General features: G+C 37.0%; 3 protein-coding genes across 3 annotated transcripts; 1 reads left to right on the forward strand and 2 right to left on the reverse strand.

Moving 5' to 3' along the window:
• Positions 1–540: 540 nt before the first annotated feature.
• On the reverse strand, positions 541–3,466 carry LOC137742710 (protein AE7). Its single transcript, XM_068482649.1, has 6 exons — positions 3,262–3,466; positions 2,850–2,984; positions 2,537–2,640; positions 2,341–2,440; positions 1,199–1,244; positions 541–871 (listed from the first exon to the last, which is right to left on the reverse strand). The coding sequence occupies exons 2-6, from the start codon at positions 2,976–2,978 to the stop codon at positions 771–773; spliced, it is 480 nt and encodes a 159-aa protein (XP_068338750.1). The 5' UTR covers positions 2,979–2,984; positions 3,262–3,466; the 3' UTR covers positions 541–770.
• Positions 3,467–11,977: 8,511 nt separating this feature from the next.
• Positions 11,978–15,396, forward strand: LOC137741846 (double-stranded RNA-binding protein 1-like). The gene is made up of 5 exons (XM_068481552.1): positions 11,978–12,218; positions 14,131–14,225; positions 14,320–14,539; positions 14,770–14,946; positions 15,089–15,396. Exons 1-5 carry the CDS (start codon positions 11,978–11,980, stop codon positions 15,394–15,396), a joined length of 1,041 nt encoding a protein of 346 aa, XP_068337653.1.
• Positions 15,397–15,824: 428 nt separating this feature from the next.
• On the reverse strand, positions 15,825–17,620 carry LOC137743804 (inactive protein RESTRICTED TEV MOVEMENT 2). The gene is made up of 2 exons (XM_068483742.1): positions 17,293–17,620; positions 15,825–16,940 (listed from the first exon to the last, which is right to left on the reverse strand). The coding sequence occupies exons 1-2, from the start codon at positions 17,402–17,404 to the stop codon at positions 15,979–15,981; spliced, it is 1,074 nt and encodes a 357-aa protein (XP_068339843.1). The 5' UTR covers positions 17,405–17,620; the 3' UTR covers positions 15,825–15,978.
• Between the last annotated feature and the right edge of the window lie 90 nt (positions 17,621–17,710).

Raw genomic sequence — 17,710 nt, forward strand, 5'->3', positions numbered from 1 at the left:
TATGTGCCACATCCGCAAGTAACAAAAATTTCGAAAGAAATAAGACTGAATAACCACATTGATTTGAGAAATTTATTTTAGGATTACATTGATTTTCAATTTCAGGGACCATCTTAATTGTGTGGATCATTTCAGGGACCATTTATGATAAAATAAAAAATAAAAATAAAAAACAACTTGTGAGACTCATTTATGTGTCACACCAATACATAATAAATTTTTTGACAACATTAAGATGGAAAGAGCACATTGATTTGCAACGCCTACTTTCAGGAACTACATTGATCAATTTTCAATTTTAAAGACCGTCTTGATGGTAGAAGTCAATTTTAGGGACCCTTTGTGATGTAAACCCTTTTAAAATTTCTTTGTAATCTTAAATTTCCTCATCTAAACAGTGTAAAGGTAAATCAGAACCATGTATTTCTCCATCTCCTCGCTCTCATCTGTTTAATTTCTCTTTAAAACAAACAATAAAGTTATCAAAGCAAAGCAACCCCAATTATTCAACAATCTGATTTTAAACTAAATCACATAACATAAACTAATGCTATTCTGTGGTACATTAATACAATACAAATCAGTCGAGAGGAAAAACAATGAAACTAATTTTAAACAAGGGGCTCTATTTCTTTTAATCCATATATTCCCCATCTTAACTGGCCATTCAAAATGTACCAACATAAGGGGCCACAAGATGTATAAATATCTGGTAGAAAAGTAGTAAAGTGATGACTGGACCAGTCGATCAGTCAAGACAAGCGATTCATTCACTCGTATGAAGGAGAAAGGCATTCATCAACCATATCAACGAGGCCTGGGTTCTCCAACGCCGCAGCCACCCGTTCCTTATCATTCAGTTGCTTATTAACTGCACACGTAAGAAAAGTAAAATCACGAATGCTAGACGAGAATAATCAAAAAATTTATTAAGATGCCTTTAACATGTTATTCCATCACCCAGATGAAAGGTAAGACTACTTCATCTAGGTTTCTTTTAAACAGATGTCAGTAACCTTTTGTTTTAGTAATGAGATGTCAGTAACCTTTGCAATGTAAGCTTGGTGTAGATGGAATGTGTTGCTATAAGCTAAATTGTGAATTGGTTTGAGAATCATATCAACGAATCATGAGAAATTCCACAGCCCAACCATGTGTCACAAAAACCTAGAGAGAGAGAGAGAACGAGAGAGAGTACCGGCAGCTTCGGTTGCATGAGATCCTGGTGCCACCCTAATATCCACCTAACCACAAAGAAAAAAATTAGCACGCTTACAAAGGCTGAGACTTAATCAGTACAATAGAGAAGAAACAAAAGGACCATCATGAATCATTGGCAGACAATGCTGAGCTATTCCACTTTGGAGGAAAATGGGGCGTCCAATAATTATTTCTAAATGGCATCACAAGGGTGTTCGAATGGTCGAATGGTCGAATGGTTCACAACAATGCACGAAATTTGGAGGCTTTTCCGATCAAAATTTATTTTCTACACTTATGTCAAGTGGTTGCTGTAAAATATTTCTTAAGTATGTGTTTGTGTGCCTACATGTTTATGCATTTATTCTTGGATGTGTACATACACCACAAAAACCATATCAACTTGTATGTCGAGCTTGGACATATCAGAAGATGCCCTTAAACACTCATTCTCTTTAACAAACAGCACAAAATGATGCTTTCACAAAATTGGAGCTTCAGAATGCCTTTTAGCATTTTATCAGAAAAGTAAATAGATAAGTGGACACAAAAAGACCGGCAAAAGGCACTCTAATTGTTACTGATTTTCAACCAAATTTGAGAGCCTACCTATATAGTTCTCCAACTTCCAGGCATAAATCAAAGCATACTATCGTGACCAAATACAGAGTCTATCTCCACTACGTGTTGTGACCTAATAGGTAAGCTAAACATCAAGATATTAAATCAACCAAATAACAACATAGGAAAGGTTCATCATAATATCACACTGTTGTAGAGAAACACAACTTGAGCAATATCTTCCCCGCTTCCACCATCTTGAGCAATGTCTTCCCCACTTCCACTCTTATTCACCCAACATAAGAAATGGTGCATGACTCTTTTGTATGTATATCACAGTATTATAATGCACAATAATATGACTCTCCAAACAAACCCCTCTCCATTTTTTTACCCAAATCTCATAAATTAAACAGACAGTTACATTTTACATTCATCTCAACAGCTTAAAAAACAGTACTATTATACGGGCAGAAATTCAATTTGACGGAGTCCTGGTATTCACTCCCAATTTAACCTATATAACATGGTAATAGAGAATACTGTGAATCCAATTCAACAAGAAGATAAAGATCGTACTTTGTAACGAGAAGGCAAGCTCCTTAAGAGTTTAACACGTAAGCAAAGACCAATAACTGTTGCCATACTACAATGTTCCACGGTAGGAGTAAACGTGACCCTGAAGAAAACAATCATCATTTAGCCAACAGGGTTCAAAACGTAGCCAGAACTAGGCAAAAGCCTATTTAAAATGAGCATAAAAAGGTCTGTCTACCTGACGTAGCCACAGCCATCATCGACTTCAATTGCATCTTCGGTTATTACTTTGAGCTCCTCCAAAGAATAAGGGTGTTCCGGGTCCTTTATATCTCTAATATGATTTAAGAATTGTTAAGGACGACTAAACTCATCCCGGCATACAAGACAAAACATAAAACTACTTTCGAAACTGATTAAAGTACAGCAATTAAGTTAATCAATGGATTAATATTCGTTCATAGAAAACAAAAACTCTTCTAAGCATACACATAGATGCTTCATATACATTTACAGTAAAATGCATAAATACAAGTATATACAGAAAGGATATCAAAAATCTCTTGTTGGTCAATGGCTTCAACGGCATATTCATCGGCAGCAGCACTTGGAACGCTACGAACCCGACGCTCTTTCCTTTCGTAGATGACCGGATTCGCATTGATTAACTCAGACACCATTTTTTCCTTAAGCAAAAATAACAGTAAACAAAATTAGAAACAAAAAGCACACCAACGTCAACGTGTGAAAAGACATGGATATGAAACAGCTAAAACTTTTGTTTTCCGTTACAGACACTGTTGAAACATTAAACAGTCGAAATTGTTTGTTAAATATATGCATAGGTGTCTCTTGTGTGTGTGTGTTGATACAGATATCCATACGAGGTTTAGCAGAGATTAAGGTTGCTGAAAATTTAACTAGAAATTAATATGAGAAGGAAAACCGAGAGAGAACTCCAACCTCTTTCGCTTTACGTCGCTTTCGTCAGGCTGTCAAAATTGCGGATTTTGATGGCTTGAAGAGCGATGGAGGGAGAGGCTGTGGGCGGATAAGGGCTGAGAGAGGAGGAGGTTGGTGGAGGGGGCGAGGGGGAACCTTTATTTTGGGCTGGCGGTGGTGTCGGAGGAGGGAGGAGGGAGATAGAAAACCTGATCGAGGGATCGGGTGTTGGAAGCTGAATCGTATTCCCTTCCCATCCATTTAAATCATATTTTATAAAAATAATTGGGAACTTTGAGTTTTAATAATAAGAATAAAATAAAAGGTAAAATAAATAGTATCAGAATTGATTTTTTTAGTGTTAAAATATGATTTTTCGTTAGAGTGAATAGTACCACTGGCTTTTCGTTAAAACTCCCTTTATAAAAAGAACGTTGAGCATACTCTCTTAAAAGTGGAATTCTCCATGAACTCTCCCCCACCTTATTATTTTGGCACAATTCCATGCCAAAATATTCTAAAGCATTGTGCAAAACATATGAGGTGGTGGATAGTCCATGAAGAGTCTCACATTGAGAGAGTCTCCTTAGCATTTTTCTTTTATAAAGCATATGATTTGGTTGATAATGATTAGATTATTACTTAGGGTGAACTGCCCAATTTAGTTTCTGAATTATCACCCGATTAAAAATTAGGCTCCTAAACTAATTTTTTCAAAAAAATCAGTAATTGAATTATAAAAATCTGCCAATTATATATTCGAAGCTAATATATTCAGTTTTCCGTTCATTTATGTCACGTTACTTGCATGTGATACACATTGGAAGGTAGATTGGTAATTTTACATAAAGAAATAGTGTATGAAGTTAACTTTAAAGGGTAAATTAGACGTTAGATTCACAACCTATATGAAATGTTAAGGGCTATTATGGGCGAGAAAAGAACAGTAACACATTCTAAAGTGTGTCAAGTGACTTAAATTGACAAAATAAAAAGAATAAAATAGTTTTGAATATAATATTAGGGATGAAATTAGCAATTTTAACTAATTTAGGGACTTATTTTACTGAAAAAATAATTCAGGAACCTAATTTTCACTAAGGTGATAGTTTAGGGGCTAAATCGACACTTCGCCCTATTACTTAATTATTTAATTAATGTGCTTATTTTCTATTAGTGACACATTATATAGTTAATAACTGTAATTTAGAAAATGGTATTCCTAACATTTTCCTTTTTTAAGCCTAACAAGATTGTTGGAAAAAAAAAAAAAAAAAAACTAACAAGACTTTAAGGCTTGTTTGGTAGGGGTGGGTTCAAAAAACCGAAAACCGAAAACCAAACCGGACCGAGGCCGAAAAAACCGAACCGAAAAAAAAATCGAACCGAAACTGTCAAACCGGACTGAACCGAATTTGCCCAATTCGGTTTCGATTTTTGAGGTTCGGAAACCGAACCAAACCGATATATATATTTAATTATTTTTTTCAATATTTATAAATAGTTTAGTCATACAATCATAACAAAACAAAACAAGTTGCCAAGTTGGTTTCAATGAAACTTTTCAAGCTGGAGCATATGGGTTCAAACCCTCATGCCTCCAAAATTTCGAAGAATTTTTTAAATTTTTATGAGAAATCAACAAAACCCTTTAACCCTAGCCACCAATAGTAGCAGCCACACCTTTTCTATTTTTCATTCCCTCTTCTCTATCTTGTTCCATGCCTTCAGACTCCCTCCATGTCCATGCCTCTAATTTCTCCATTCTTCTCCATAACCCGCATCCTCCTTTCTATTCCAAGCTTCATATTTGTGAGACCCTCCATGTCCATGCCTCCAACTTCTTGCAGATTTGTGTTGCTAGAACGGTGTCGTTTTACCCCAAGTGTAACCCTAACCCAATATCCATCTCGCGCAGCCTAAGCCTCCTCTCTCTCTCTTGCTCGGTCTTCAACTTCAATCAATCTCTGTCTTTCTTAAACTCTTTGTCTCTCTTGGTCTTGGATCCCAGGCGACCCGCGACGGCGCGACCCTTCTCACTCTTAATCTCTCACACCTCGCCCTCGCCGTTAGTCTCTCATCTCGCCGTGAGCTTCTTTTTGCCGCTTCGAGTCTCCACTGCAAAAGGTTAGTCTCATACTCTCATTTCTCTGTGTTTAATTTTATGTTCTATTTATCTATTGAAATTGGTTCTGATTAGAGAATGATTCATTTCATACTTTGCACTTTCTATTAATTAGCCGATTTTCTAGGTTTCTTTTTGCCGTTACTACTTACTTTTGGATTTATTAGTGTTATGAAGTGACTAAGTTCTATGAATGTGTGCTCATTTTCAGTGTGATTGTTTCTGGATTTTTTTTCTGCCGTTACTATTCACTTTTCGAATTATGGTTAGAAGGATAGGACTTTGTGACTCCATATCTGCCTTTAAAGTTCAGTGTGATTGTTTTTCTATTTTCTGGATTTTAATCTTGCTAGCAAATTAAAAAACAGTAGGCTAAAAAACAACTAGGCAATGGGAGAGCTAGAACTGGGCAACTGGATTTTAATCTTGCTAGCAAACTAGTATTTGTTTGTCATGTTTGAGTGTACTACCAGTCCACTAGGAGAGCTAGAACAACTGGGCAATGGATCACTCCCTAATTAGAAACCTAGCCAGTTAATTGTCAACTAATTAGTTTCTATAAATAAGTCAAGTTTAGGTTGATCCCCTACTAATGAAGTAGAGCTCTATACATTGTACATGTATAGACGGTTGTATTGTACATGTATGCTAATTAACGAGGTGGACAGTTTGCAACAAATGTGTTTGAGAAAATTGATCGTAAATGGTTTATCTGTATTCACCATGCTTCAATTCTTGACTTGTGAATTTTACAAACTTAAAGTAGAGCTCTTTTTCTTAGCAACGGTTGCATTGTTAATCTGCTATGTTGCCTCCTAGGCCGCCTAAGCGTCGAACTTCAGGAGTTGAAGAGAAGAAGTGCGTGGAAGACATGAAATCTTGAAGGTTTATTTGAGTTTATGATTTTAGTTAAGTGGAATATTTCTGTAAAATTTAGCCTTTGTTATGTTATGATTGTCTTGGAGATGTTAAAATTTTGAGATTTTATTCATTTAAAAAAAAAAAAAAAAAAAAAAAACCAAATCGAAAAAAATTGAATCGAATCGAACCGAACCCAGCCTTACTGTTTGGTATCTAACTTGAGAACAGAACTCAAACTTTTGATTTTTTTTTCTTTCTAAAAACACATGTTTTGATTGAAAAATTTTAAATTCAAAACCTTGTTTGGCATGCAACTTCTCAAAATTAATCCAAAATAAATGCCTAGGCCAGACCAATTTCTCGACCACCGCATCCCTCCCCTCCTTGGCGACCCCTTTTGCTATTTACCGACTCCTTCCTCCAAACTCATGCTGACAGACCAAGGTTGGTCATGTCGGCAATCTAAAATATGAGATCCAACGACCTCTAAAACCAGTGACTATTCGTTGCCATCGATTTATGAAGAAGGATAGAGGTGGTGGCTATGGTGAATGCAAGTGGGAAGAGATTGAAGAGTGAGGAGGAGAGAGATTGGAGTGAGTGATAGAGAGAGATGGCAGTGAATGGTAGAGAGAGAGAGAGGAAGAGAGTGAGGGGAGTGAGTGATAGAGAGAGATGGCAGTGAGTGGTAGAGATAGAGAGAGGAAGAGAGAGGGGGAGTGAGTGATAGAGAGAGACAAACAAAAGTGAGCGGTGAATCCCAAAAAATAAAAAGTTTAAAAACACACTTTTTGCGTTTTCAACAAATAAGCGTTGTTTTCAAATATTTTTGAGTTGTGGTTTTGAGAATTGTATTCAAATCAAATACCAAATAAAGATTTAAATTTGTGACTCAAAACTTGTTTTTGAGTTGAAAACATTGGATCCAAATCAAATACCAAACAGACCTTAGATTTCTTTTGTGTTTTGTTTTGTAAAAAATAGGATTATGAGTCTTTGCATTTAGCCATAAGAGCAGTTCCTGCTTGGGAACCCTCCCCCCAGGCAATACACTATGTTATCCACCCAGTGAACAGTAATTGCCTTTAATGAACAGTCATCACCTTTTGCATTTCCACCGTTGCACTTCAATAGCCCTGGTAATAGGCAATAAAATATTAGTATTTTTCTACTTATAAAATAATACAAAATAATTTTATTTGTAATTTCGGATAAGATTTTTAATCGTTCTTATTGTGCCACATGTCATTATCCGAAAAGTTATAAAATAATACAAAATAATTGTGGTGTAATTTCGGATAAGATTTTTAATCGTTCTTGTTGCGCCACTTGTCATAAAATCCGAAAAGACAATTATTGGTGATGGATTTCTAATAAGATTTTTAATCATACTCGTTGCACCACGTGTCATTATCCGAAAATACAATTATTGGTGATGGATTTCTGATAAGATTATTAACCAATCACGTCTTGCCAAGTGTCATAATCTGTTTACAATCTTTGAAGATAGATTTTCATCAGATTTTGTAACGAATGACGGCATGTCACGTGTCATAATCTGTTTACAATCTTTGATGATAGATTTTCATCAGATTTTCATCACATTATCTACAACCAAATCCTTTCTGAATCTTCCATATAATTCACCATCCATTCCACCATCCATCCTCACAAATCTCACACCAATTTTCTCAAAATCTCTATCATTATTTATAGTTTCTGCTTCCTTCTTCACCAAAATCTCTATCATTATTCATAGTTTCTGCTTCTTTCTTATAATGTCTTCTTCTTCCACAAGGATGATGTGGTAACTCGATCAGCAAGAGGAAGAATTGTTTAACCAATCAGAAGGAATGTTCAATCTCTAGGTGGCCCAAAATGAGAGGGAAGAGGATAAGAAGCGTAGAAGGAGAGATGACGAAGCAAGAATGGTAAGAGCCTCACATTCCCGTCGAGTCATCCAAGCTGTGGGTCAGATCTGCAGGCCCAGCTGTGCCGAAAACCTTGATAGAAGCAGGCATCAACGAGGTACAGAACTCTTGGACGATTATTTTGTCTGTAATAGTGCATTCCCTGATACGTACTTTAGACGTCGTTTTAGAATGGAACGACATTTGTTCAACAAAATCATGATTGCTGTTTGCAACATGATTCTTACTTTGTGCAAAAGAAGGATGTGCTTGGTGATATGGGTCTCATTCCACAGCAAAAAATTACTGCTACCTTGCAGATGCTTGCATATGGAGCATATGTAGACCAAGTGGATGAGATAACGAGGATGGGGAAATCAACCATTCTTGAGTCCTTGATGAAGTTTTGCGGAGCAATCGAATCTAACTACACCGCAGAGTACCTCTGGAAACCTACTGACATGGACTTGCAAAGGCTTCTGAAGAAATGCAAGATACAAGGTTTTCCTGTGATGATTGGAAGCATTGATTCTATGCACTAGACGTGGAAAATTTGTCCAAGTGCATGGCAAGGTGCTTATGGGGACAGAAAAGGAGCAAAAAGTATCATTTTGGAGGCGGTGACATCTGTTGATACATGGATTTGGCATGCCTTTTTCGAGGTTCCAGGAGCTCAAAATGACCTCAACGTCCTTGCCAATCATCAGGGGTGCTGCCAGATTGTTTGATGTAGAGTTGCTTCGATCCATCATGATGACGTGCATTATTCTTCACAACATGATTGTGGAAGATGAGTACGATTATGATGTCGTTGATAAATATGAGCCAGACACGATGAATAATTCAAGAACACGTATATATTGTGCTCATGACGCCACCAAAGAACCCGTGCAACATGAGCCATTAGTTTATTTAGTGTGTTTATTTAATTTTCTTTTGTTGTGTTTCTTTTAGTTCATTTAGTGAGTTTTTTGTTATTTGGTATGTTTATATAATTTTATTTGGTGTGTTTAAATGTCTTTTGAATAAAGATTCTCTTAGTATAAATAAATTACCAAATTAAATAAAGTACTAAAATCAATAAATTGGAAACAATATAAAGTACTCTATTCAATAAATAAGAAATTACAACCCAAAGTGATTGGAAAATTATGGGCTCCGATTACAAAAAGTACTCTATTCATCATCACTTAACCAATTTGTGATGCTAGGATGATCTTCTCTTGTCGTGCTAGGACCATCTCTTCTTGCTCTCGCTTCTCTTGCATGCCTCATTCGCAACGCATCCGCTTTCTTCGACTTCCAAAAATATTTAGAATTTGGAGACTTCCTTTCTAAAGGCGTGTTCATAATGTCACGATCTCGTTGAGCCATTCTTTCTTGTCTAACATATTCCCTTTCTTGCCTAAGTAGCTCTCTTTCTCTCTAATTAGCTTTAAATGCTCTCTCAACAACTACAGCATTTGCCTCATCTCTAGCCTTATCAGCCTAAAATTTCACCATTTCCTACGCCAAAGTCAATTCACCTTGGCGAGCAAGTTCTTCCATATACTTTGCATAATCATTCTTCGAAGCACTCCCTTTTCTCTTTCAAGCCTTCTTACTTTCAGGCCTAATTGGATAACGGGTCAATCCCGAAGCTTGTTCAGGGGGGCATTTCAAGCACTTCTTCTGCTTCACCTTCATGAACATGCGAGTCATAATCAGGTGTAGAGTGTAGATGGGTGTTGTTCATAAAAACTTCTGGACCAACATGCACAACTTTGAATTTAGGACAATCTTTGACAATATTCCAACATTCCCACCGGTTGAATGATTTATTTTTGGTTTTGGTTTTGGCACCATACCAAACTTGTGCTTGAAGTTGCTACACAATGTGGGATAAGAAATAATTATAATAAAAGTAGGTAACAAATAAATAATACAAACAAATAATTATAATGAAAGTAGGTAACAAATAAATAATACAAACAAATAATTATAATGAAAGTAGTTAACAAATAAATAATACAAATAAATAATTATAATGAAAGTAGGTAACAAATAAATAATACAAACAAATAAATAATATATTGTTACTTGGTCTGCGTAATTTTTCCCACTTCGAATATTGTTACTAGCTTGTGTCAAGGCGTATCTCCACGTACTAAACAATTGGCTAAGTAATTTCCAACGACTGGACATCAATTCTTTGGTTCTTTTCCCACCTATTTCTCAAGATAATTGGTATGAATAAGACTCCACATTTCTCGCAACTGCATGTTGTTACCCATAAGCGAACTATGAGTAACTTCAACTCAGCTAGTACACAATGCAATATCTTCAAGAAGCGTACAATTCGTACCTACATCAGTAGTCATTTTGTTGAAAAAAAATTGGATTGAAACTTTGAGAGAAAGATAGGAATTTGATTGAAAGTAGTTGAGAAAATATGAAATTGTGGTATAAGGTAGATGATAATGATAAGGTATTTATAGAAAAGTAAAAACAATTTTTTTTTTAAAAAAAATTCAAATTTTTTTTTTGGATTTTTTACAATTTTTTTTAAATTTTTATTGAACTAATTAATCTCTGCCGTTGGATTTAAAAAAAATTGAATTCCAACACTCCACATTGTGCCACGTGTCACAACGGTAACTTTTCTTAATTTTAAAACTATTTTTTCTTTTTTTCATTTATTTATAAAGCAGAATAATATCAATCGTTGATCTCAGATCTAACAGTTGATATTAAATAAGATTTTTTTTATTACCGTCGCAAATCGGACGATCCACATTATATAGCCGTTGAGATCCAACGGACCATGGGAAGCCACGTGGCTTCCCAATGGTAACTATTCGAAACTGCGCCGTTGTCCTTAGGCGCTGAAACAGTGTCGGGTGACGCACCCCCACCCGCGAGTGAGGTGCACGCGCTTGACAGAAAAAAATAAAAAATTGGGCTGACGTCAGCCCTTGCGTAACATCCACTCGAGCTCTCGGGCTAGCAATTCCTCACGGGCCCGGAGCTCTGGCCTGGCCTGTTCATCGGGCTCCCCATGTATTGAAGCCGGGCTCTCGGGCCCTTTTTCCTAGCATGTTCCCCGAGGAAACTCCAACGGTGGAGTTGCTCTAAAGAGTCAGGCAAGCAGCAAGTTAAACTACAAATCAAGATTCAGACTGTGACTATTGCAACCCACCCTTTCTCCCGCTCAGAGCAATTTAGAAGGAGCATCTAATCAAAGGGTGAGAAAGTTTATTAGCTTGGCACTGAATATTGCTGAAGGAATATCCTAGGCAATAGTTAACAACCATTCCTATTAGAAAAACATTCTTGATTCTTACTTTAAAAGCCCCCATCTCAAGCAAAGAATCATTCTCAAACTACAAAAAATCACACATTGAGTAACTTAGCTTCAACTCAAATATTAGTCGACCTAACTTAGTTCCGACCTTAACTAAAACGGTCTTTTGGGCCTTGTCTTCATGCTTGGCCTTTTACGGCTCCACAATACTTTACACCACAACCTTGGGCTTTATTTCACTGTGGCCTGTAATATTTTAGTTTAACTCAACAATTACTATCATATTATGTGCTACATCAGTTCGTATCCGAATGCATATTAACTGTATGCTCTCTTTATTGGTTAGGCACGGAATTAGAATCCACATTTACATCTTGTTATGAAGAAATGCATATGGAGTTGCAATTTCTTCATGATTTCTTGGTTACAAATGCACTCATGCTTTTCACATGAAGAGATAATGATAAGTTAGCTCCTAACTACTCAACTCAACCCAACAGTGGTACTTATATATTTTCAGCTCTTCCACTTGGACTTGAGAGTCGAGCTGAGATCAGAATGTACAAGAGTAAGCTGCAGGAGGTCTGCCATGGGAAGCAATGGGGGTTGCCAACATACACGGCCATGAAAGACGGACCGGATCACAACCCTTGCTTCGGGGCCTCTGTTTCGGTCAATGGCTTCTCCTTCGATTCCCCGGTTTCTTACAAATCGTCCAAACAAGCCCAAAACCAAGCTGCCATGCTCGCTTTCTTTCACTTCACCTCTCCACCTTCTTCTAACCTTTCTTTTGGCACTGGTATGTACATGTCAAACTGTGATTTAACTTGCGTTGTGTTTAATCTATAAATTAATTAGTCTCCAAAATGTATAATTTTGTGTTGCATAGTATGTACAAACATATTTCCAGTAAAATTATGTAAAGAATAGCATGCATAGTATGTAATCATACCTAAAGGACAACCAAATTAGGACTGATAGGAATTTTACCAATCACGCAAAAGAGTTAAAAACTCCTATAATACTTGCAAGAATGACAACGATATCGTAGTATAAATGGTTCTCACAAGGTCGTTCTCCACAAGAATTATTAAATAGTTCAAAGCAAACCAAATTTAAATTAGTTATTGTAAAACTGAAATTTGAGATGATTGATTTTATGACCTACTTTAATAAAAACGAATTTAATTAATAAAAGTAAACAAATCTGCAATATTAAAGATGAGGAAAAAGAAAACAGTTTTGTAGAAATCAAATTAGGAAAACACAAGGGATCCGCCGTCACCTTAACAATCCTATATAATTCTCCTAATTACTTATGACCTACATGCATATTTCGAAGGTTATGTTTTCCTAAAATATGCCTACTTGGACCCTCAATATAGAGCGTATATCAAACATGCAATCCGTTTGTGGTATTCAGATCAAATCTAAACATGCATGAATCATTAAGCGTTGTGAAACCTTTTGAAAGACCATACAACCCTTAAGACGTGACATTCATCCAAAGTGAACTTGCACATATTAATCACAAGAAGCCTTCATCAATTTCAAGGACCGACCTCCGACCAAAATTGTATCAAATTACTTTTCTAAACATCCTAATGGTCGCGAATTATCACGACAATTAGATAGTATAAACTAGTGATTAATAATTCGAAAACCTGCATGCATATAAGCATAAGCAAATTGAAGAGAAACTACATATTCTTGCTAAGGCTCATGGCCTTACCTTAGCAAAAGGAGAATTAGTTACGCATATTCATAATAAAAATCATATAGTTCTTTATTGAAATAATAAAAGATCGAAAACACCTTGAATGAAAAAGTCTAAAAATCTTTACACTTGGCCAATTTCCTCTCTCAAACAATGCACGGAGAAGAAGTATTCCCTAACTAGGGCCAGCCAAGCTCTTTTTAACCTAGTAAAAATTAAATCCTCCTAATAAAAAGTCTTCCAATCAAACTAGGAAACTAAATACTAAAATAAAATAGGAAACGCAACCTCAAATTAAATGGTAAAATTCGCCTATAATCTGCATAGCCACGTTTTGGACCCCTAAACTGCTCCAAAATCGGCCCAGTATAGTTGGATTTAAGCTTTGAAATATTCTAAACATTTCTCTAGAAGGTCATGAACCCATCAGATTCAGAGGTCATCTTGGGCTCCAAAAACGCAATTTAAGCTCAAAAATGTCATTTTTCAGCACTGCGCACTGCTTTTTTATTCCATCGCCAGAAAATAACCGCTTGGTAGAAAAATCCCAAATTTTGACACGAACACGCCTAGAGACACACGAACGCCCTCCAATTTGAATCACTCCAAAATTCATCCGTTTGATCATGCTTTGCTCCAGAGGAAGTCGAATGTCCTATATTGAAAATATAAAACAAAATATCAAAATTCTACTAAAATAATTACCCAAAACATACTAAGAATAGGGTGCAATATATAATATGAAATTGACTCATCGAGGACTAATAACGAGTCTCAGTTACTTGGTAGCCTGGTGACCAAGAGACCATTTTCGCAATACTGCTCTGCAAAATGCACGCACTGTAAACCTGTAAATCATCTACAAAACGATGAAAAGTGATCTCTTTATTATTACTTTGAATACATAACAGTAGACAATCAAGCACATTTCAAATTGGCAAACTTAATCTAACTTAAATGGAACTACCATTTCATATACATTTCCAATTCACAGCTGATCCAGAGGTGTACAACACTTTGAAGGAGGCAGAGCGCGCAGCTGCGAACACTGTTTCGATGTCACTGTCAGAAGACAGCTCCCGAATTAATGCAAGTTCTCGAAACTAGTTGCTGTCATTTCTTCTCTCAATTTCCAGTGGTTGCAGACATGAATAATATAAGTTTTCTTACTTTCCTTGTACAGGATGAGATGGGACATTACAAGAATCTTTTGCAGGAGTTAGGTCGGGAAGAAGGCTTTTGCATGCCGACATATAAGACTGTGAAATCCGGTGCATCTCATATGCCAACATTCTTTTCCACTGTGGAGGTAAAAGGTGAGCGGTTTTGCGGGAAAGCAGGGAAATCCAAGAAACAGGCGGAGCTGAGTGCTGCAAAGGTTGCCTATATTTCGTTAAAACAGCGTAAGTTAAATTACTTCTTCCTTTTCTGATGATAGCTTTCGGTTGTTTTATTTTTGTGGCGGAAGAAAGGTTCTTATGGTTTTCATTTAGCATGAGCATGCACTACAAAGTCAATGTTAAATCTTTGTATCCAACATCGGAGTCGTGTTTGCTTCAGTGCTTGTGCTTATTTTCATATGACAGAAAGTCAATGATGTTGTACATTGAGAAGCTAGGTTAATTTCTGTTAGGTGGATTGAGTCGGAGTGCTAAGCTGAGTTCCCCACATGTATTAGAAAGTGCCATCAAAACCACTCAAAGCTCAGACTTGACCACTGCTGTTGAGTCACTTGAGAATCTCATACATGAACATCAATCGGTTTTATCTCCAGCTATCAAGTATGAGGACCGTGTTAATGAAACTAAAGGTGACATCTTCATCTAATACCTTGCATCTTTCTACCAGTTTTTGTGCAGTTGGATTTCAAATTGTTTTACCATTTTTCTGGGAACGCATTGCTATCAAAGTTCAAGAGTCAGTCTCATCAGAAAATTCATCATCTCATGCAGAAGTGCTAATGGATAACATGAACAAAACCGGACAGTCTTCCTCATGTTCTGAATCGATATTCCCTTCAACTGAAGAAAGCGGTCCCTCTCAAACATTTAAAAAACTGAAACCTCCTACTGATGTTTCAATTTCAGATACAAATGGATGGAAAGGTGGTGGACTGAAGAGTTACTTGCTGTGCCACAGGGTTAGAGTTTACAACCAATTTCCAGATATTTCACTCCCTAACCACATAACGGTGCTGCCCGTTAGTGATGACAAGTGGGTTCCTTTCATCCTGGAGTTCCCAAATGAAGAAAGCAATTGAGCTGTGGAGATGGTTCTAACTTTTACCAGAAATGGTCTTCTACACGACAGACTTAGTTTTATGTTTAATTCTACACGGATACTAGAATAAATTTTATGTTTAATTCTCAAAACTGATGGCAAGTAGCCTTTTCTCTTGCTCATCCCCGTTTGCATTAGTCTGATAACCATATGAGTTATAATAAATTGCATTCCTTTGGCTCACTAATTAGAAGCTTCAGTAATACTGTATCTGGTAACAAGGCAATGATCAATTCTTCCTGAAAAGAGAAAGCTTTGTAAGGATGAAGTTCATAATTATACCAGTTAATTTCCGGTACTCGTTTCTGCAAGGAATGAATGCTTTTATGATAGGAGTACATAAACACATCGATCGTATTTGTTCAATCGTGAAATGAAATATAGAATATATAACATGTTTTAACTGTTAATTTAAATTTCAATTACAAGGGATTGTAAGTAAACAAATTGGGCATATATAGCCCTCCAAATTGTTAAGCCATTTTATTCAATTCATGCATTTGGTATATGCATTTTATTCAACCGTTGGAACGGCTTCTATACACAAGACGCCGTTACAGATTTACAGTTCTTCGCGTTTGAATTCCCGAACGGAAGTGATTGTGTGTTTGACATAAAACCCAAGTACCAGAATAAATAAAAATGCCAGACCCAAGTTTACCAATTTCCTTGGCTGCTGCTTCAGCTCCATGATCAAGCCTTGAAGCACCTGCTTGCAGTTATAACCTTGTGCTCTATAACACCTATCAACACCCCCGGCGGTGTTCTCATGCCCGAATATTGCTCTTTTATACTCCTCCTTTGTCGAATCCTCCTCAACCTTTTTCGCCCGATTATCTTCAAGTTTTTTAGCAGCAGCATTGCTAGCATCAGCTAACGCATGGCTATCAGTACTCTTCTTCACCTTACTTGGATGATGAATTGGTTCCTTCTCTTTCTCCGCTGCCCGCGGAGGCACCTCAGGCACGTAATGTGATCCACCATCGCTTTTCTTGTTCTGTTCTTGATTAGCATTACTCCTCTGTTGAGGCTGTGGCAGATCACTTGTGCTTATGGGCTTTTGAGGCTTAGGCGCTTCTGTGGTGGGTGCGGGCTCTTGACGCTTAGGTGTTGCTGTGGTGGGTGGCTTGGGAGCTTCTTTGGGTGGCTTTGGAGCTTCCACGGCTGGTGGCTTAGGAGCTTCCTTGGGTGGCTTTGGAGCTTCCACGGCTGGTGGCTTGGGAGCTTCTTTGGGTGGCTTTGGAGCTTCTGTGGCGGGTGGCCTAGGAGCTTCTGTGGTGGTGGGTGGCTTTTGTGGTTTGTCCCTCGATTCAACTACTGCGGGAGCAATTGCCTTTGGAAGCTTGACGTAGAGAATGCCGTTCTCAAATCTAGCACTGATGTCGTTGGTGTCGCAGTTGGAGGGAATGGGGAATTCCCTTCGGAAACGCTGCCACTTGTTGTCATGACCAAGTGCGCGTTCACCAAATACCCTTATGTTGCGAGACGACGTTACTTGAATCCTCAGATTCTCCTTTCTAAATCCTGCACAATAAATCAATCAAAGCATCCTCAAACAACACTCCTCCATTCATCATTTTTAAAGACCATGTGAAAAACAAAGACAAATAAAGAAAAGTTCACATCACATGGTTAATTTCGATAATTGTTAATTTACATTCTCCAACACGTTCCATCATGGTGTTGTACTAGACTAGTTCCCACATCGGGACGGGCTAAAACACACAAGTCTTTTACTAAAAACCAATTAATTGAATAAACAGAATGAATTTTACTTATATTAATTAGGTAGAGAGATTTATGGATATATTGACAAAGAAACGACAAAAGATACTAGAGATTATGATGAAAAGGGATTAGCAAGCAAGCAACAAACCGTGCAGATAAATGAGGAGAGTGTCACAAGCTGCCTCTCTTTCCCATTCAACTGATGGTTCAATGTCTTCATAAACACGATTAATGTTTGCAGAAGACGGCTTTCCCTCCATCGATGAATGTAAATCAGACTAGACTCTGCCTCTCTTGTTAATTAACTTGTATGAGATAGCAGATAGAAGATAGATTTGTATTTGAATGTAGTGATGTGCAAAATGGAAGGAATGGTTGGTTGGATTTTATAGCTATACACATGATGATGATATTGGCACATATGAATGGTTTAATCGGTTGGATTTAAGTTATTCCTTTTTCGTTGTTGTTGTTGTTGTTAGGGTTCTTTGTTTCACAAGTTCAAGTATATGCTTGGTTTAATTGGTTGGGGCAAGATAGAATTGGTGACAAACTTGACTTGATGC

The sequence above is a fragment of the Pyrus communis genome, chromosome 8 (assembly GCF_963583255.1).
Source record: "Pyrus communis chromosome 8, drPyrComm1.1, whole genome shotgun sequence".
In the NCBI taxonomy this organism is placed as follows: domain Eukaryota; kingdom Viridiplantae; phylum Streptophyta; class Magnoliopsida; order Rosales; family Rosaceae; genus Pyrus; species Pyrus communis.